Source organism: Sprattus sprattus (assembly GCF_963457725.1).
Source record: "Sprattus sprattus genome assembly, chromosome: 1".
Lineage (NCBI taxonomy): Eukaryota > Metazoa > Chordata > Actinopteri > Clupeiformes > Clupeidae > Sprattus > Sprattus sprattus.
Genome location: NC_137920.1, coordinates 40,398,915 through 40,419,542, shown reverse-complemented (window position 1 = coordinate 40,419,542; position 20,628 = coordinate 40,398,915). Strand labels below are relative to the sequence as shown.

The 20,628-nt window shown below is 39.8% G+C and overlaps 3 protein-coding genes across 5 annotated transcripts; 1 reads left to right on the top strand and 2 right to left on the bottom strand.

Annotated features, from left to right (window-relative positions):
- Positions 1-133: 133 nt before the first annotated feature.
- mrpl4 (mitochondrial ribosomal protein L4) lies at positions 134-4,177 on the bottom strand. Its single transcript, XM_080836105.1, has 9 exons — positions 4,019-4,177; positions 3,645-3,726; positions 3,387-3,555; positions 3,241-3,292; positions 2,653-2,770; positions 1,409-1,515; positions 1,216-1,325; positions 1,053-1,126; positions 134-318 (listed from the first exon to the last, which is right to left on the bottom strand). The coding sequence occupies exons 1-9, from the start codon at positions 4,064-4,066 to the stop codon at positions 173-175; spliced, it is 906 nt and encodes a 301-aa protein (XP_080692231.1). The 5' UTR covers positions 4,067-4,177; the 3' UTR covers positions 134-172.
- Positions 4,178-10,362: 6,185 nt separating this feature from the next.
- Positions 10,363-19,335, top strand: pdcd4b (programmed cell death 4b). Of its 2 annotated transcripts, XM_080839711.1 has the most exons (13): positions 10,363-10,482; positions 10,661-10,713; positions 11,125-11,230; positions 11,674-11,979; positions 13,637-13,731; positions 14,065-14,178; positions 14,702-14,923; positions 16,038-16,135; positions 16,341-16,455; positions 17,050-17,157; positions 17,290-17,400; positions 17,822-17,961; positions 18,225-19,335. In XM_080839711.1, the coding sequence occupies exons 3-13, from the start codon at positions 11,158-11,160 to the stop codon at positions 18,283-18,285; spliced, it is 1,443 nt and encodes a 480-aa protein (XP_080695837.1). In that variant the 5' UTR covers positions 10,363-10,482; positions 10,661-10,713; positions 11,125-11,157; the 3' UTR covers positions 18,286-19,335. The 2 variants fall into 2 exon arrangements, with proteins under 2 accessions (XP_080695837.1, XP_080695836.1); XM_080839710.1 differs by lacking the exon at positions 10,661-10,713 and having other exon boundaries at positions 10,418-10,482.
- bbip1 (BBSome interacting protein 1) lies at positions 19,334-20,283 on the bottom strand (the record flags this gene model as incomplete). 2 transcript variants are annotated; one of them, XM_080839727.1, is made up of 3 exons in its annotated part: positions 20,164-20,283; positions 19,709-19,801; positions 19,334-19,497 (listed from the first exon to the last, which is right to left on the bottom strand). In XM_080839727.1, exons 2-3 carry the CDS (start codon positions 19,752-19,754, stop codon positions 19,334-19,336), a joined length of 210 nt encoding a protein of 69 aa, XP_080695853.1. In that variant the 5' UTR covers positions 19,755-19,801; positions 20,164-20,283. The 2 variants fall into 2 exon arrangements, with proteins under 2 accessions (XP_080695853.1, XP_080695854.1); XM_080839728.1 differs by having other exon boundaries at positions 20,198-20,236.
- Between the last annotated feature and the right edge of the window lie 345 nt (positions 20,284-20,628).

The following is a 20,628-nucleotide window of genomic DNA, read 5'->3' as shown; positions in this document are numbered from 1 at the left end:
CATGACCAGAAATACAAGCCATCTTTTTGAATGCCTTCATTTTTAATCTGCCAATAGTGTCGATGTATTGTTTTAATTTATTTGTGACTCACTTGAAGTGTTTGAAATGAGCCACTTGAATCACGGATTTTATTAAATAAACATTTTTATTGAACTGAAATCTTGGTGACATTTATGGCAGGTCTGAGTAAGGGAGTTTGAAGGGATATATCGGTGAGTAGCGCGTGTCATGCCAAAGCAGTTTCTTTTCTAATAACTTCACTGCTTCCAGGGTGAGGACCAGAGTTTCATGTTTCAGCATGCTGTGGACATTCAGACCTGTGAAAGACAAGGTTGGAAAAAAGAAAAACAGTTCCATTTTAACTAAATTAAATGTCATTAAAGTTATTATTAGTAATTAGACTTAACAAAACATCAGCATGAAGTTTGCGCACTGACATTTGTTGTAGTACCAGGCATACTGTATCCACTGAGAATTCAGAAGTTATAACTTGTTATACAAGGGGGTGTATTTCGTCAAAGAATTGTAGTTTGATATATCGGCAACACCAGTGATTATTTCTATTTAACAGGGTTAGCAGCAGTCTGGCACCCAGGACTCATGGCTGCATAGGTTTTCATTTGAATGTATGCGTATCTAGTGCTTCCAAACCATGCTTAAAAAAATGAGATCTGCACATCGTTCATATGCCGACCCTACATAATATTTAGCATATAAATAGACAGTCCCATTATGTGTAAGGTGTGCCCAATGTGTCAATAATGTTTTAGTGTCTGCAGCTGATCATAAATATATGAGTGTGGGAAGGGCGTGGAAATGACCACACTGAGATTCAGCTGATCCATCAGAGAACTAAACTGACAGATCCCAATTTCAATGTGATTAAGTATCACAGTGACCCAACATTGATGGATGTTATTTTGTAATTAGTTTCAGTTACCCAACACTGATAGATGAATCTCTGCGAATTAGTTTCACAGGTACCCTACACTGATAGATGTTACTCTGCGATTAGTTTCACAGTTACCCAACACTGATAGATGTTACTTACCTACTGCTGGAATTATATTGATCTGTTTGAGGTTTGCTGTAGCCTGCAAGAGGTTCTCTGGGAGTTCATCACCACTGTAGAACAGTAAAACACCGTTAATCCTTCCTCACAGCTTTTACATTTAACATGCCATCTAATTATGTCCCTTTGAGTGGATACTCACGCTTCTACAATTAAGACCGAATCGCCCCAGTGTCTATGTGCTACCAGATCCACAAGATATTGAGAGTCCGGGGTGGGAATCTCTAGACTGTCAACTATTCGGAGGTAATCCTGAGGACAAAAGCAGTAACCATCACAATATGTCCATCCAAATCAACACCAAATCTATAGCTTTCCCAAATCTGTGGTTGTACCTGTGTGAATTTAGAGCTGAGAGCAATCTTCAGTCCTTGCACGCGCACTTTCATGGGCAACATGTAGTAATAGCTTGTGGGTCCCCTTGGCCCATGCACTACGCCTCCTACAGACAGACAGGCATACAGACACAGGACATTTGAATGGCTTTTGGTTTTTGAATGTTTTTTTTTCTTTCTATGCATGTTTTTTGAATCCCTTTCTCCTGCCGAAGATCTCTGATACTAATACCTGTTTGCATATAATCCCGTTTTTCCAACTTTACACTATTGCAGTCCTTACCAGGTTCAAGTGCTTTGTTTGTCACATACATGAAAATGTAGTGAAATGTAAGAAACCACAACTGAGCAACAAAACACAACTGCTTTGTCATACAGTAAATGTGTTTAATGTGGTGTCAGGTTAAATACATTTGTTTAATGTGGTGTTAAGTTTAAATATAGGTAGTGTAGTCCCCAGACTTGTCATAGCTGGCCCACTTCTGACAACAAGAACGAACAAACATTGTGCCCTCCCAACACCACGGTGCAATGACTGAGAACGTCATATGATATGAAAAGCAGCTGTTGCTTAGGTTTAAAAAAAAAAAAAAAAAAAAAAGTTTCTACATTTGGACAGTTTAACATTTTCAAATTATTTTCATCAATCATTTTTTTTTTTAAATGTTATGTGATAAGAACTCGTGTTTTAAGATAATTAAATCTGTACAGATCCAACACGATTGGCTATGGATCACTACAGTCTTTGGATTGGTTCATGTTGGGTACATGTCCATATGTATTAATAATTAGGCTAGCTATTCCTTCTAACGTATAGGCTAAATGATAGGCCCTGACCATATCATACAAATACAAAATAAGCTATAAACTCATCACCAAATAGTTTAGTTACAGGCTAGTATGCTGGAAGAGCACTGCCATACTTCATTTGTTCACTTCTTGTGTCCATAAGAAATCCAACAAGACAGGTTCTTGGGGCCTTTTGTTGTCTTATATACTGAAGGCTCTCCACACAAAAGGTTCTTGAGAAGTCCCAATGTGAGCACTTATGTGGACCTTCAAAAGCAGGACTAGCTATTGACTAACTTTAAAGATCATTTGATAACCTGACAACATTTTGCCTATCCGTTTGAACCAAGAGCACTTTTAAATCTCTAAATGAATGATTATTCAAGCCTTTGGTTGTCCTATAGGCTCTCCACACAAAAGGTTTCAGGTCAGAGATGAAGAAATGAGACTCGTACCTCCTCTCCAGATAGGCGATCGGATGCTACCATGACGAGCACGCCCACTACCCTTTTGGTTCCACGGTTTCCGACCTCCACCACGAACCTCACTTCGAACCTTTGTATGGGCATGGCTCTGGGAACAAGTAATCATGTCTCCATTAATACACTGAAAGTTACACTTTTTCTAATTGTAGTACTGATACAGCAACAGTCCAAGTAACTCATCTTAGGCGGCGTTCACACTAGAAAAAAGCGCAGCCTTCAGCGCCTTTTGAGCTCTTCAGAATTCATGGATATCATGTGACGTCACTGTCTTTTAAGCACTGCCATATTTGTGTCTGATGGAAACACATTACGGTCATAACCTACGGTCACAACTCACAGAAAGTTCAAAACGCTAGGGGATATGTTGTGCTGTTGAATGTGACAACCTAGATATACAATAGCTAAAGATTTAGGGAATGACTGACCTGTTAAGTGAAATGCAGCACGTTGATACAGTTGTAGTAATGGCTGTGTATTACCAAAGCTATATAGCTATAAGCTATAAACTGTACTTCAGTTTCTTTAATTAAACGGCAAATAGAGAGTAGAGATACTCACAATTCTTTTGAAGTTTCTTTGCCAGGTTTCCACTTCATGGAGGATGTCAATCCTGATTTGTTTGGCACAATGAATAATACATGTTGTTATGTTAGCTTCGAATTAAAAGTTTTAACTACAATGAACAAACAACAGACAAACTATACCTGGCCTGAACAGCAAACACGTCAGGGTGGAGGTCCACAAGACCCACAGGTTTATAATCACGGCTTGCTAATGTCTCCACCCACGTTTGTTTGGAGGTAAGATGTGCAGGAATGTCCTCTTCACACCTGTGCAATACAGGGAGGTCTTCGTTGCACGGAAGTGCTCGCTCTGAAATACAGTTCCAAAGTTACTGACTACTACCAGCATACAAAATGTTGAGTCAAATGTTTGTCAAAAAACACTGAGGTACTACTTACTAGTGCGGCGGACGTCAACGAGATTTGAAGGGATTCGTAGATTGGATGGCAGTGCATTTTCCCCAACAACTGATGACATTAACTGACGTTGAAATGAAAAAGGTAAAAAGTGATTTAATATAGCCCGAATCATAACGGGGGGGAAAACACGAATAGACATTTCAGAATCTAACCATTTGGAGTCAGAACAGCATCAATCGTTAGCATAAAGAATGTATCTATGTGACCTACAGTTAGTTAGACTTGCATAGACTTGATGTAAAATGTTATAGCTTGATGTTAAATGTTACATCAATCAAGTTAATGTTAGGTAGAAAAACGTGCTAGCATGGCTAGTTTATATTCTGCGTTATTAATCAGATTCAGTCTCTTACCCGATGCGATATGCTTCTGCCACATATTCCAAGAGTTATGCGTAGCATCCTTACTGAGTTTATGTATATTGATTCTGAAAGATTTCCCCTACACTTTAACTAGACAGCGACATAACATCACATTTTCATTTATGTTCCAGAAGGTCGTGTAAACTGTCGCTTGAAGATTACGTAGGGATCAACAAGCCTTGTCTGCGAGAGTCCCCCTACCGTTGTGGATGTTCTATGTAGTTTCGGAGAGTACTCACTAACTTAAATCTCCTAAACCTAAACTAAAGACATGAATCGACAACATTTTGAGTATTTTTAAACGTTTCAGTCGCTCAATTTTATAGATAGAAACGATAATTTAAAAAAAGAAAGTGTAGTACAACTTGAAATTTTGAAAATCTTTTGTGCATTACAGTGTATCCTGTGCAATTTCAATGTTTTCTGAGCAAAACATAAAGGCTATCACACGTTTTTACATTTATTCTACATCTATTATACCCACTACGTATAACAGCATTTTATTACAGTGCATGAAATGCCCTGTATTGTTATTCCTAGGCTTCTTCTTCTTCTTCTTCTTCTTCTTCTTCTTCTTCTTCTTCTTGTTACCTTTTTCTGCGATTAATTCAGCCCGAACCGCTTAACATAGAAACTTCATTCAAACTTTGTCGCGTAGGTCTTGTAAAGGACACTTATGCTATGTAGTTTTCACTTTTCTAAACTTTATACTTTTTAAGATATTAAATAAAAACTAATCTAAATTTTCCCATTGACTTACATTGGGCCATTATGACATCATAATAGGGTCTTTAAACTGGCTTGCACCTGTGCTTCACTGACAGCTGCACCAAATCAAAGGAACCTCTTCTCTGTCCCTCTCAATTTAACTGTAACTAGGAACATTAAGACACCTTCCATTCTCTACTTTTTTTTCTCTCCATCTCTCCATCTTTCTCTCTATCCCTCTCAGTCTACTTTCTCTCACACTCAATCTCTCTTCTTCACTCCATTTTTATCTCCTTTTTTCAATATTTTCACTCTCTTTTTCTCTTCCACTCTTCTTTCCTTCTTCCACTCTTCGTTCCTTTCTTCTTTCCTTCTTCTACTCTTCTTTCCTTCTTTCACTTTTCTTTCCTTTCTTCACTCTCCTTTCTTCTTTCCTTCTTTCACTCTTCTTTCCTTTCTTCACTCTTGTTTATTTTCTTCTTCCACTCTTCTTTCCTTTCTTCACTCTTCTTTCTTTTCTTCTTTCCTTCTTTCACTCTTCTTTCCTTCATCCTCTCTTCTCTCCTTTCTTCACTCTTCTTTCCTTTCTTCTTTCCTTCTCCCACTCTTCTTTCCTTTCTTATTTCCTTCTTTCACTCTTCTTTCTTTTCTTCTTCCTTTCCTAACTTTTGCATTTCATGCACTGGTATTTCCTTCAGGAAATGCATTTTGTAGTTACAGTGCATGAAATGCCCTGTATTGTTATTCCTAGGCTTCTTCTTCTTCTTCTTCTTCTTCTTCTTATTCTTGTTACCTTTTTCTGCGATTAATTCAGCCCGAACCGCTTAACGTAGAAACTTCATTCAAACTTTGTCGCGTAGGTCTTGTGAACGACACTTATGCTATGTATTTTTCACTTTTCTAAACTTTATACTTTTTAAGATATTAAAGAAAAACGAATATAAATTTCTCCCATTGACTTACATTGGGCCATTATGACATCATAATAGGGTCTTTAAACTGGCTTGCACCTGTGCTTTACTGACACCTGTGCCAAATCAAAGGAACCTCTTCTCTCTCTGTCCCTCTCAATTTAACTGTAAATAGGAACAATAAGACAGCATCCATTCTCTATTTTTTTCTCTCTCCATCTCTCCATCTTTCTCTCTCAGTCAACTTTCTCTCGAACTCAATCTCTCTTCTTCACTCCATTTTTATCTCCTTTTTTCAATATTTTCACTCTCTCTTTATCTCTTCATCCAGAGCCACTCGTGTTCACTCTTCTTTCCTTCTTCCACTCTTCTTTCCTTTCTTATTTTCTTCTTCCATTTTTCTTTCCTTCTTCCACTCTTCTTGCCTTTCTTTTTTCCTTCATCCACTCTTCTTTCCTTCTTCCACTTTTCTTTCCTTTCTTCACTCTTCTTTCCTTCTTACACTCTTCTTTCCTTTATTCTTTCCTTCTTTCACTCTTCTTTCTTTTCTTATTTCCTTCTTCCACTCTTCTTTCCTTCCTTCACTCTTCTTTCCTTTCTTCTTTCATTATTTCACTCTTCTTTCTTTTCTTCTTTCCTTCTTCCACTCTTCTTTCCTTTCTTCACTCTTCTTTCTTTTCTTCTTTCCTTCTTTCACTCTTCTTTCCTTTCTTCTTTCCTTCTTCCACTCTTCTCTCCTTACTTCACTCTTCTTTCCTTTTGTCTTTCCTTCTTCCACTCTTCTTTCCTTTCTTCTTTCCTTCTTTCACTCTTCTTCCTTTTCTTCTTCCTTTCTTAACCTTTGCATTTCATGTACTGGTATTTCCTTCAGGAAATGCATTTTCTAGTTTGATTTGTCACTTTGCTGTTTGCCTGGACGAAGACGTTTTTTTGCTAGCATATTTGAGGACACTGGTCATTGACATTTATTTTCTATGTATTTAGTGCTGTTGATTTGCTGCGAAGTTACATTGTTTGAATCCCATCAATATATTGCAACTGTGAAGGAAGGGGGTTAATTCAAGTTTAGTTAGACTCTCTCTATCCCTCTCAGTCTACTTTCTCTCACACTTAATCTCTCTTCTTCACTCCATTTTTATCTCCTTTTTTCAATATTTTCACTCTCTTTTTCTCTTCCACTCTTCTTTCCTTCTTTCACTCTTCTTTCCTCCTTTCACTTTTCTTTCCTTTCTTCACTCTCCTTTCTTCTTTCCTTCTTTCACTCTTCTTTCCTTTCTTCTTTCCTTCTTCAACTATTATTTCCTTCTTTCACTCTTCTTTCCTTTCTTCACTCTTGTTTCTTTTCTTCTTCCACTCTTCTTTCCTTTCTTCACTCTTCTCTCTTTTCTTCTTTCCTTCTTTCACTCTTCTTTCCTTCATCCACTCTTCTTTCCTTTCTTCACTCTTCTTTCCTTTCTTATTTCCTTCTTTCACTCTTCTTTCTTTTCTTCTTCCTTTCCTAACTTTTGCATTTCATGCACTGGTATTTCCTTCAGGAAATGCATTTTCTAGTTATTATTATTATTATTATTATATAGCCTACTATTTATTATTATACAGCTCTTCAGAATGCTGCAAAGAGTTCCTCTAATTTGAATGGGCCACCCCAACGTTCGGAGGTCTGATATTTCTGTATAATGATGACCACTGGCAACCTGTTTTGTGCTTCTGATTCACAGCATTCATTTAATTCCACCAGTAGTCCATACACTTATCAAAGCAAATATTCATTGTAATTTGAACCCAAGCCCATCTACTCCAAACCAGAGACATTATGCAATGCCTAAAATTACTATAACCAATAAAGTGAATTCTTCAAGTTCAAGATTTGGGAAGACATCAGTTGTGAAAAAACTTCTAAAGTTGAAACGCAACTCGCTAGTACTCATACCCAACAACCTAGTCATTATAACAACTGCCCAACCATAGATCCTGAGCAGCAGGATACAACAGCAGCGCACAACTGGCTGGTGAGGACCTCCTTCACACCTTCACAAATGACTGGAGACTACTGCAACCCCCTGCAACAACTGCAAATACCCCCCCCCCCCCCCCCCCCATTCTACCCGGGATCCATAAAGGCCCTCCTTCACAGTACAACGTGCGCTATCTATAGCCCACAGGTATTAAACTCAAACAACATGACTGCCCAACCATAGAACCTGAGCAGCAGGCTGCAACAAAAACATTTACAGCTGCCTTCATGAGCATTTAACTGCGCATTTCAAGCAGGCATCTTCCTTTATCAGTGTTTCGTTGAATGAGGCCCAGGGCAGGAAGACAGACCTCTAGAAGGCTCAGTAGTGGTGTCTGGCGTCCCTGAGTTATTTTGGCCTGTGCCTTGCAACCCTCTCTTTATTCAAGACAATCTAGAAAGAGCAATTACGATGAAAAAATAAAAAAGCATACATATATGAATATGTATTACGTTTAAAACATATTTGTCAGCGCTTGTGAAAGTGCAAATAAAGACATCTTGACAAAGTCCACCCAGTGCTTGTGGCCTTCAGGACCTTATGGAGCAAGAAAAAGTTCAAATCCTTGCCTATCAAGCAGCCACTACAATAGCACGCACCTGTCCTCATTCAAATTGCTCCATGTAATCCACTACGTTCTGGTAATTAATTACATCTGGTGGGCTACATTGGACCACAAAGCCCCAGGCAAGATTCTTTTCTACTGAGGTGTTGGAATGTTGCTCAGTTCTACCAGTTTTGTAGTATCCTGCCCAGTTCTAAGAAAATGGCTGCCCCCCTACATCAACACACTTTACACTCCTTTGATTGAAAAAAATGTGCCTTCACTTCTTCTGCAATTTAATCAATTTCCTCCCAGCCCCTTGTCCTTTGAGTCAGGTTAACCTAAAGCATGGTTGTACAACAATTTTCTTTCTTTCACAATCTTACAATCTTTCACTGCCAAATTAATAAATACAAATGCAAAGAAAGGGAAAACACCTAGGGTTAGTCCATGCAAAGGCAACACACAGGCAGAAGGGAAGGGAGGAGAGAGGGAAGGGTTAGATTCAGAAACATGGCGGGTGAGTTCATACACGTATCAGGATAAGCATTCGTTTGCCACTTGTATGCATACATACAAACCTAAAGATGGTATACACATGATGCATACAAAATTAAAGATGGATTAAAAGGGGGGGGGGGGGGGGGAGCATTTGAGAATTGTATAACAGCTTAGTGTGTATACAGTGTATGGTACAGGTACAAGTATGAGCTCATAAGTTTACTATTACAAGGACAAATAGAGCAATGAAACAAAAAAACTGTGTTGATGGTGGCAATTATTTAGATTACAGGTAAAAGGCTATCATAAATTATGTATAGATTATTTAGATACAGTATATCATGAGTGGAGTAGAATGAATGCTTGACAGTGTGATGGGGGTGGAAGGGTGTAGGCAGAGGGTGTCTGCAAGTAGTAGATCAACTGGAGAGTCTACAGAGGCATCCTACAGAAGAGACAGTCTAGACTGGGAGGGGAGAGAAAGAGACAATGTGAGTAGGCAGAGCTCCGTTGCCTGATATGAGTATGTACTTAATGGTTATGGTGATGACTTGTCTAGTCATGGTCTAGGCAAAGGGAAGAATGCTGCAGTCAGCCAGAGAATGGGAGATGGTAGATGATTTGGGGGGCAAGCTTTAGTCCCATGATCTGGTCTCAGGTGGGTCAGGTTTGGTTTAGCCAGTTTCCCATGAGCTGATTTCAAACATGCACAGGAGGGGCCAATTAGTTACCATCTGTATTTTTGTTGGGCAAAACTGAGTACCATGATACAAAATTTGCAAAGGTCATTTTTGTACTAACTCGTGTGTTAGCACAACATCAGCCATCTGAACAAATGGGAGTGGTACCCCGTCACTAGCTCCAGGTCTGTTACCGTGTGTGGTCCCATAAGACCCAGAGGCTGGATGCGTTCATCTGGTCATGTGTTTAACGTCCCAAAAAATGTCCTTACACCTACAATACTTAAGGAGGAAATGATGAGTATTTTCCCCCAGGCTATCTGTGGGAATATTATTCCTAGACTTTTTAAAATACATCTTTTTTTTTATCCCAGAAACACTAACAATTGTGTCTACATTTGAAATCCACTACCTGGGCCTAATTATTGAAAATAGAAAACTACTTTCCAAAACCAACTTTGTTCTCTTACATGATGGTCAAAAGCCCATATCTTTTTTTTTTCATATTTTTCCTAGTCATACTTTTTGTCGTTTGTTTAAAAAAAAAAAAGAAGCCGTATGAAGGCTAGTTTTTTGTGGTCCTGAAATGTTTCCAGATCTGTCATATTGATGTTACTGTGAGAGAATACTACTACTTCTAATTTAATTCAATTCCATTTTATTTATAGGCCTATAGCGCCAGAACAATACATTGTCTAAAGGCGCTTTACAGAGCCCAGAGCCTGGACCCCTCTTAGTGCAAGCACAATGGCAGGGGCGAGGAAAAACTCCCTTATAATACAAATCTTCCAATGTTTTGAATTGTATTTATTCATTCTTGAAATAGGCTACTTCAGCATTACGTAATGTTGTTGCTGCAATGGTCACATTTCAACACATGGGGCAGTAGTGATGTCCTAAAACAAACAAAGCCCCGTGGAAAATACCAGAAAAGGCTCTGATTCGCTCTTATAAATGGTTAACGAACGCCTGTCGTCTGCAAAGCCAATCAGAAATTTAGGAGATAACCCTATTCAAGTGCGTTGCTGGGTAGACCGTACAAAAGCAACAGTAATTTGTTAGCTACATATTAACTTGGAGTTCGACGCAGAGACAGGTCAGTGATATTCTTTCTTAATATTTAATTGTGGATAGACATTATTCGTTATTCATCAACGCTAATCATTGCTAGATTCCTGAAATAGCACATTTAAAGGTCTCCGAAAGAAGGTCTCGTTGGGATGACGTGCTGTTTATGTTTATGCTGTGGCTCTGTTTTTGTTGCACGTCGATAGTTAAAGCTGCACCGAAGGAATCGAGCAAGATAGCATTCACCGCCACTTTTACTGTAAGAGTTACGTAAACATTGGGAAAACACTCTCATAAAATGCATGCCTGTGTTTATGACTTCTAAATGTAGATCTTAGGCAGTCATAATATTGTTCGTTAGTTAGCTACGTGCTAACGTTGCATTGCCTTGCAACTGGACGACGATGCAGGTCAACACTGTAGATTGCAACTGACGGTCATTGATCAGGAAATACTTTAGCCATCGGAAAGCTGACGTATTGGTAAACCTTAACTAGCAAACACAGTTGCAGAATGTTTTGCACGTAAAAACTTACCTAAAACTTCCATTTCATGTTTTGTTTGGAATGTTTTGGTATGTCCTTTAAGTACCACATATTGTGTGTGTGTGTGTGTGTGTGTGTGTGTGTGTGTGTGTGTGTGTGTGTGTGTGTGTGCGTGCTTCTTTTAGGCGCTGAGGGATAGTACATACACTTGATTTAACATGACTTCGCTGAAAATGTCTCCTCAATCGATGGCAACTGAATGCCAGGCATGGCTGAATGCTAATCCTATTGGTAAGTTATATAGCCGTCTCAGTTGTGAGATAACCGTATGTCAATATAGCATTGTTTACAACATGTTTAACATATCAGTCAACGCCAAAACCTTAAATGGCCTTCGTGCGTTATTTACCATTTTTGTTGTTGTTGTTGATGTTGCTAATGTCAGTTGATCGGTTTATATGATGCTTACATATGACGTTGGCCTGAATGAGAAAAATGCAATTTATAATCTGGGTTTCCCTTCTGTTAGGCTACTGGGGATAACCAACCATAAATTATGATAAATTACTTATGACAATTTAGCTGTTGAAAAATATGGCACTCATGTTTTCAGTGTTCATAGATGTAATATTAAAAAATATATTTATCTCATCTGGAGATCCCAATCCCTTTTGTTAAAAAGTTGAACAGTGGTTGCTGGTGGATACTGTATCCCTCTAACTTTTGCCCCACAGACACAGACGATTTGAGCGACTCCTTTGTATCTGGTGACGAGGAGAAAGGACCCACCAGAAGAATCGACAATGAGATCAATGGCAATTGGATGTCAGCCCAAACCTCAACCATCCAAGAGGCCAGACTCAAGGCTAAAGCCAAGCGGCGACTGAGGAAAACCTCCTCCCGAGACTCTGGTCGTGGGGACTCGCTGAGTGACAATGGGGAGGGTGTCAGAGGGCACACCGCACCCCCTACCAGCCCTAAAAGCAAACTGCTGGACAGAAAATCTCGCCTGGGCAAAGGAAGGGGACTGCCAAAGAAAGGTATCTGCATCGTTACCATCTGATGCGCCATGTTTGTTGTAGATGTGTATTAATTACAGAAGTGTTAGCCCACTTGTCTGTGTGACGTCCAGATCTGTTTGTGGCCTCCTTCTTCGGTTGTCTGCTGTAAACCAATTAGCGCCTATACAGATGGCAAGGTGAGCATGTGCTGCCTCACGCCAACTTAAAAGCATTCCTGTTTATCTGCTTGACACTTGGCATTTGTTGCCTGAAATTTTCCAGTCAAGTCTTTTAAAAAAAAAAAAGATGCTGTTACTGTAAAAGATCTGAATAGACACAGGAACCTAGAGGGTTAAACCCGTTGCCAAGTAAACTGTTAACTTAACCCTTTTGTTGATGTACCAGAAAAAGCTCTCGTTAATCCCTTATCTGTTTACCCACATCGTCTGCAGAACTATGTAATTTGATTATAGTCAAGAGATACGAATGTGACTCAATAGTCAACACATCTGTTCGAAGTCTTTTGTGACTGACTGTATTTAATCCTTCTGGAGATTATGAAGGTTTGAGACAGAGATGTCTGTGCAGACATCATTTTTGAAGTGTCCAAGCTTTAAGATACCCATGGCATTGCTCCATTGAATTCACCCAGCTCCTGCATACAGCGGCTGCCTGCTGACCTAGATAAAAATCCTCCCATCGGCGCTGTAATAGAAGGCTGACTTAACTCCACTGCTGTAACAGAACTCTACATCCCACTGGTTATGCAACAGAAATGCCATGCAGGCAGTCAAGTTCTCTCCCAGAGCGGGGGTTGTTCAGAAGTTCCTGTTTTGTAATTTTAACCTTTCAACCACGAAACATACTGGGTGGATGTGGAATCTCCCTATGAGACGGAGGCACACGATGTACCATATGTTGTTCTGCACACTGTGGTCCTAAATTTGAGGGTGTGTGTGGGGAGGTGGGAGGGAGGTTGGTGATTGCCATTGGTGGAGTGCTGAGAGAGGGTTTTAAACTGTGTCTGCAGTCTGCTTCTTAAATAAAAAGCAATCCGTCTCCTTTGGCCTGAGCAGATGTAGCTTTGCGTAACAATCTCTTATGACCTATATATGTGGGAGTGGCATGTCCCTTTGTGAAATGAGACTGCTTCAGTGTACCCTGCAGGGAAAATCTATATCCTGGTGGAACAAATATTTATTTGGTTGACAGACCTTGCCAAAAGCTAAAACTTTTAAGAATGTACCCTTTGGTTTTCTGTGATTGCATAAATAATCTTAATGTGAGGTTTGACATTACGGGCACATTCTTAGTTCTTTGTAGTGCGTCATCCTGTACGTGCACAAACATGTACCCTGTGAAGAGAACAACTTCCTTCCTTTGTGTCTCTATGCAGCATACAGTATGTATAACATAATAAAACATAATCAAACATACGTGACATTAATTTGATAAAGTAATGGAAATGGTTACATTACTTATTACATTTTTTAGCAGGGTAACTAGTAATCTATCCCTTATAACATATCAAAAGGAACCTTCCAAACCCTGGTATCTAGCATTGTCTTTATGTAAACATTTGCCTTAAAAAGCTCTTTTGTTTTGTGAATGCTTTCCAATGGGTAGCCATGGAAAATTGATTCTGGGGATGTCAACAGAAGGCCTTGTTTAATTTGGAGTTGATTTGTATTTCCAGGTGGTGCTGGTGGTAAAGGAGTGTGGGGAACCCCAGGAGAGGTTTATGATGTTCAGGAGGTTGATATCAAGGACCCAAATTATGATGAAGATCAGGTATGAAAATAAGTGTCTACTGTTCGTAGTTGTTAATTGATTGATTGATTGATTGATTGATTGATTGATTGATTGATTGATTGATTGATTTGTTTATTTGATGAAGAGGGACAGTGTGCATTAATAAACATTAACATGTAAATGCACCCAATTGTAGCCAAAAGGCTAGTTTTCATTGGCAGTCCCCCTGCCAGAGTGAAACTGGCTAAAGATAATGCTGTTCCAGTCTCTCTGGCTGCTATACCCTTGATCATTCAGAGAAATGTATTTTCAAATATTTCTATTCTGGTAAAGTCACCAACTGTGCTGATATTTCTATTCTTGCCCTGACAGGAAAGCTGTGTTTATGAAACCGTTGTTCCTCCACTGGATGAAGACGACTTTGAGAAGACAGTTACTCCTATTGTGCAGGAGTATTTTAATCATGGGGACACAAATGAAGTAGCGGTGAGCATATTTTGGATTGACGTTTTGGTATAGTATTGCAGATTTTTTCGTTGTCTACAAATTTGTAGTTGTGTATTTTCTGACCTCCTGTTCCTCAATATGATGGTTTGGTTGTGATTTCAGTTGCATTATTGGGCAAAAGTAAGGAAGAGTAATCTTGATGTCTAATCTTGAAACTAGTTATCTTGAAGTCAAGTGTGGTCTAAGATTGTTTGTAAAGAGTTTTATTTCAGTGTGCATGGTAAATACAGGTGGTTGTTCAGTGAGAGTAACTCATTATGGTCAGTTGGTCGTGTGTGCTTAATTTAGTTATGTATGGTAGTCCAGTAAAAAGTCAACTTGATCTGGCTGATTTAAGAAGAAGGGTATTTACTTGTTGACACTACTCTCCACCGCATGTGTACGTTCCATGGGAGTGTGATGTACTTGTGCTGTAATGACTCTACTTGCAGACATACCCAGGCACTAACCCCTCTCCCTTACTCTTACTCTCTCCCTCTCCCCCTCCCTCTCCCTCTCTCAGGAGCTGCTAGGGGAGCTTAACCTGGGCTCCATGCGGAGCGGTGTGCCCATGTTGGCTGTGACCCTGGCACTGGAGGCCAAAGCCAGCCACCGGGGGCTGACGTCACGGCTGATCAGAGACCTGTGTGGAAAGGTGCTGAGCAGGGATGATGTGGAGAGCTCCTTCGACAAGCTGCTCCGAGAGCTGCCGGACTTGGTGCTGGACACACCCGGGGCTCCACAGGTAATGCATGTTTTGTTGCTCAGGTTGTGTGTTGGAGGGTGACTGTGTGGGGGGGGGAGTGAGAGACAGACAAAGATGTCTTTTCAGGCCGAGCAGTAATCTCTGATTAGGTTCATGCACCCTCACGTCTAAAAACAGACCCAGCTGATACCCAAGAGAATGTGAAAGTGTGATCAGGGTGCAGCTGATGGAGCGGTGGCCTCTTCGCTCGGGCTGTGGTTAGCAGGGGAAGAACACAGCGGTTAGAGCCGCTCTGATGTTGACGAGAAACAGAGTGATTAGTTTTAGCTCTTTTCTTTCCAGCTGATGCAGACATGAGATCTCACACCATTGTGTTTGGAGCTGCAAAAACAGCCAGCTCAGCGTAGGAAGTTGAAACGCTGGCTGTCTCTCTCTCATTCCCTCACTCTCAACCTGCCCCCTCTCTCTCCTTCACTCCCCTGCTTTCCATCCATACATGGCTAATGTATGCCTGAGTAGAAGCTTTGTCCACAGTCCCTCTGTTTGTCTTTCTCTCTCTCTTTTTATTCTATATTTTGTTTTCTCTTTGAGAATCAGTGGGCCAGTAGAGTGTACATGATGAGGATGCTATAGGGGCTTTGTTCTTCCCAGAACCGCAAGGGCAGCTGTTTCTGTTTCTGTTCGCCTGAGTCATGCCGTGAGCCACAACTCACTTTACACAATGCAGGCTAGGCAGGCCATGGAGGACATACTCCAACAACATGTTTATGTTACGTCCCCGGCTCTCACTTTCTCTTCCTGTGCCAAACTAGTTGCAATGTGTGAGGGGATTATTTCACCAGGCCTTTGCGGTCAGTTATTGGCGTTCTAGGTGATATTTCTAACCCCAGTATCACTTCAGTATCAATTTGATTTATTTCCTCTTTGTACAAACCTTTCAGAATTTTTGTACGACCCCACTCTATTATATTACTACGAATTTCATCACAAATATGGACTGTTAGTTGGTGGCAGTCTTTTCAGTGCTCTTTTGATCAGAGTGCAGATGAAAGCCAAGCATTCTCAGGAAGGGCGTTTCCCTTACAGTGAGATGGAGATGATTGGCCTCCTGGATACGGACTACATAAGAAAACTCCAATGTTTTGTCTTTCAGCTGGTGGGGCAGTTCATTGCCCGGGCTGTAGCTGATGGAATTCTGTCCAAATCCTATATCGAGGGCTACAAGGGGAAAGTAGACTGTGAACATGCAAGGTAGGTGATTGTTGGTTGTCAGTGTTTGAAATCCAAACAGAAAAGGTTGTACTCTGAGTAGACTATGGTGAGATGCAAGGCTACCCATACATACAGTATGCCAAAGTTCCACTAATGCACTACAGTCAGTTGATGCTCCCGTCCTCAAAGTAGACACTGGTTTATGTCTGTCCCAGCTAACATGACTGTCTCTGTTGATTAATAGGGCAGCCCTAGACCGTGCTGCTGTGCTTCTGAAAATGAACAGAGGAGGGCTTCGCATTGAAAACCTGTGGGGAACTGGGGGTGGCCAGAGACCTGTCAATCAACTGATCAAAGAGGTTAGACCCTGCTTTCTTTGAGTCAGGCCCCCTTAAAACTGACGTCCCTCCTTCTGCATTGAACGTCTTTGTGTTAGATAGACTTTTCAGTATTTAAATACTTTTCATTCAATGCACCAAGACTATTCCTTACTTTTTATTCCTAGTTTATAGAGGTTTCTATATACATTTCCATTACTGGATATATTTAGCATTTCAGGAGTGCTTGGAATTTGGCAGTTTATATTACTATGCAAAAATGTTTTAGCATGTTTGAAACTATGCAGTGAGTGATGATTCTTTCAAAATTACCTGATTAATACAAAATGAAACATACAAAATGAAGTAAACCAAATATTTAATGTTTGATAACTAAATATAATATATTCTATTGATACACCAATGCAGAAAGTGTAACTGGGTTAAGACAAATGCCTAAAACCTTTGCACAGTACTGTGTATATAATAATGGCAATAACATAACAATAATAAAAACGCCTGTAAGTCCATGAAAAAGAACTATGTCATTTTGGTTATCTGTGTATACATGTAATTTATGCTGCCCCAGCCCTGAATGCTTGACTGCAAAGTAAGTAAGCTGTACATGTTGCTCAGGTCAATCTCCTGCTGAAGGAGTACCTCCTGTCAGGGGACACAGTGGAGGCAGAGCGCTGTATCAAGGAGCTGGAAGTTCCACATTTCCATCATGAATTTGTGTATGAGGTAACTTATCTTAGTACATTTCAGGACAGACTAATGTGACATCTTGTGGATACGTATTCGTTGGGTGTTTATTTTGTAACAATTATTGCTTATACATGTCAACTTCTTTGCCATTTCTTTGCCTTCAACTAGGCTATAGTCATGGTGTTGGAGTCCAAAGGGAACAAAACTTTCCAAATGATACTGCAGCTTCTGAAGTTTCTGTGGAAGTCAACAGTCATCACACTAGATCAGATGAGAAGGGTAAGGTGCCATCTAGTGCTGTGCTTTAAGACTTGAAGGTGTACTCAGTGATGCTAATTCAGATGAGAAGGGTAAGGTGCCATCTAGAGCGGTGTTTTTAAGACTTGAAGGTGTACCCAGTCATGCAAATTCAAAACACTTTTCTGTCAAGTTTGAAATAATAGTCACATCATGGTACCTCCTAAACATGAACAGCATCTCTGACCTTTGTTCATAAAAAGTTTGTTTCTATATCACTGTCTGCTGTGGTTGAAGAATAAGTGTGTTAGCTTACAGAACTTCCCTTAACTGTGCTAATCAATACAAAACACAGTTTGAGGTTTTGCTTCGGCCACTTTTGCTACAATGTTTATCTAAGTAGTCAGATCCTGCGCTAGATATAAAATAAGCAAATGATTTGAAAGCCCATTTTCTCCCATAGGGATTTGAACGGGTCTACATGGATATTGCAGAAATCAACATTGATGTCCCCAGTGCATACTCACTCCTGGAGCAGTTTGTGGACAAAAGTGTCAATGCTGGAATAATAGACAAAAAGCTTTCTGACCTCTGTCCATGTCGGTAAGAACTGTCAATTCAATTGTAAGTGTCCCTGTAGTGCCAATAACAATTGAAATTGTCTCAAGTTGCTTTACAGAGCCCAGAGCCTGAACCAGTCACATCCCTTAAACCCACAAAATATCTGGATACAAATCTTTATCTAACTTATCTTATAGCTATTTGCTAAAAGCTTATTTTTTTGTACATTTAAGACCAAAGAAAACCTTGTCTGAGGTGTGCAGTTTCAGATTGAGTCCTAACGCAGCATCTTCTCTCTTTGACAGAGGACGGAAGCGTTTCGTCAGCGAGGGAGATGGTGGACACATCAAATTTGAAATATACTGAGGAGCTTGCCTAGCTGTCGTTTTTAGCAGCTTTAAAAAAAAAACTGGAACTACTTTTTAAAAATCTTCATATTTTTGTCATAATTTAGGTACAACCCTTCAAATAAAGAATGTTAACTTTTTAAAACGTCAGGGTTTAAAAAAAGAAAAAAAGGCACTTTTTGGAAACTGAAGGAGTTGATTATGTAGATGTAGTCACCTTGTTAGGTGCTTGAATATAAGCTAACCCAGAAAGTGCCACACCTTGTATTGAGAGTCATTCCATGTTTTGTATTCTTGAGTTCACTGCCACTCCTTTATCGTAGACAGCAGTGTTTGTATGGTCAGTTGTTTGTTTGAAAAGCTTTATATAAGGGGGCATGTTGTTCCGAACTTCTCTCTTTTTTTGCCCCTGCTGCTGTTTTTATGCCATTGCCTGACTTTATTTTTCCCTTCTGTCTTGCAAGCATCATTACTAAAGGTAACAAAGATAGCACTGTAGAGCAATGGAAAAAGACATAGTATAACTTCACAAAAGGGTGTCAAGAACGTTTATTTTTATATTTCATAACACTTGGGTAAGAAATGTACCAAAAATTGCTCTGTGGTCTGTCTTCAAGTTATTAAAAACAAATGGGTCACCACAATGTGTCATTGTTTATATCAAAATGTTCATGGTATTTATCAGTGTGACGTCTACTGTAGAAATAAAAACAGTTAAGTAACAACATATTTTATGACATAATGATGATGGATAATAACTTTTGATATATTTGTATCTGATATATATAATATTTTACTCATCATCCTTGAGTTTAGACTGTGTTTGTATACAATCAACCTCAGGACATTCTTGACATTCATAATATTAAGGCAAACTAAACCGGACTATTACATGTTTCCATCTTTTGTGTGAATAGGCATTCTGAGGACCTCAGTGTTTTTAAAGGGAACCTGGCCGAAAGCAACAAATGAGCATAGTGGGATAACATAACGATGAGATAAACCCTAGTGATATATCCAAGTATAAAGTTGAAATCGAGACATGAAGGGTGTCATTCTATCAAGCCTTACAGAACCTTCCCTTGGTCCCGTATGGCCAATTCCTGTTGTTTGATCACTTCCTGTGCCTCCTGATGCATCTTCTCCAGCTTCTCCAGAGTGACTGATTTCAGCGGTAGTAGTTTGGGTTTACACAGCACCAGGGTGGGAACATCTTCCATGGACAGCTGTCCTGATGGGTAGTTAGGCAGAGGTAAACACAACACATGCATTAAGCTGCTTCCCACAGTACCTTACTTGATAGACTGATAGACCAGTTCATGGTTTTATTTGATCGTATTGGAGTAGTACTATGGGAGGAGACGCTGTCGTCGGTGTCTGCCCAATCAGCCCCGTCAGCAGTTTTGAAACAATTACAAGTACATCCCAACCCTTTAGCTTACCTTGCTTAGGAAGAACTTCCCGAAATATTGATTTGACTTCAGGCATGATGTAAAGTCTAGCAAGCCCAATGGAATAATGTAGCTGACGTTTTTCTGTCAAGAGAATGTGACGTAACGTTATTAGTTTGATGGCTTACTTTTCAAAAACATTTAACACGTGCGAATGTAAAGAAAGGAATAAAAAAAACTGTGCAATCAAACTCATATCCACTTCTGATTGTTCTATATTGTTGTCTTATTTTGGATACCTATCTTCGAATAGCGAACGTTAGCCTACTTATCTATCAAAGCTAATGCACGTAAGCCTGTTTACATACACAGTTGCTAGGCAGCTGCATCGTTAGCTCACGCGATAGCTATCTTTCTACTCCGATAACAAAGCCACCAACCTAGCACATCCAGAGTAAACCGTTCAGAGGATAGCTTTAAAAGCGATGTGCATTGAATAAACTTGCCTTTATTGTCTGCAAACCTATGATGAAAACGTACGTGTCTTTAGCTGACATACGATCCCGCAGCTCCTTGAGTTTAAAGTCAGTCCTGTTAACCCCGTTACGTTTATGACTGTCTTGAACAAAGCCATATGCTGCCGCCTAGAGGGTGCAATGAAATGTGCGGTTTATAATCGTCGTCAGGATGCCCCAAGCACATATCTCATATTTTATGTCCCAGCAAATTATGTCAGATATGTTTTATTCAACGATAAAAATCCTGAGAGGGTAATCTCGAGACACATGCTTTTCTGTCACCCAACCCTGACCACCTGTTTTGGTCAATCTCCTTGATTCTGACGCCAAGTCAATCTTGAAAGTTGGCAACTCTGATCATACTGATTCCTGTAATAATGTTGAATGCAAAATATTGCTTAGGTGTTCCCTGTAGTGTAGTGGTATTGACATTCCAACAATTTCCTTGATTTC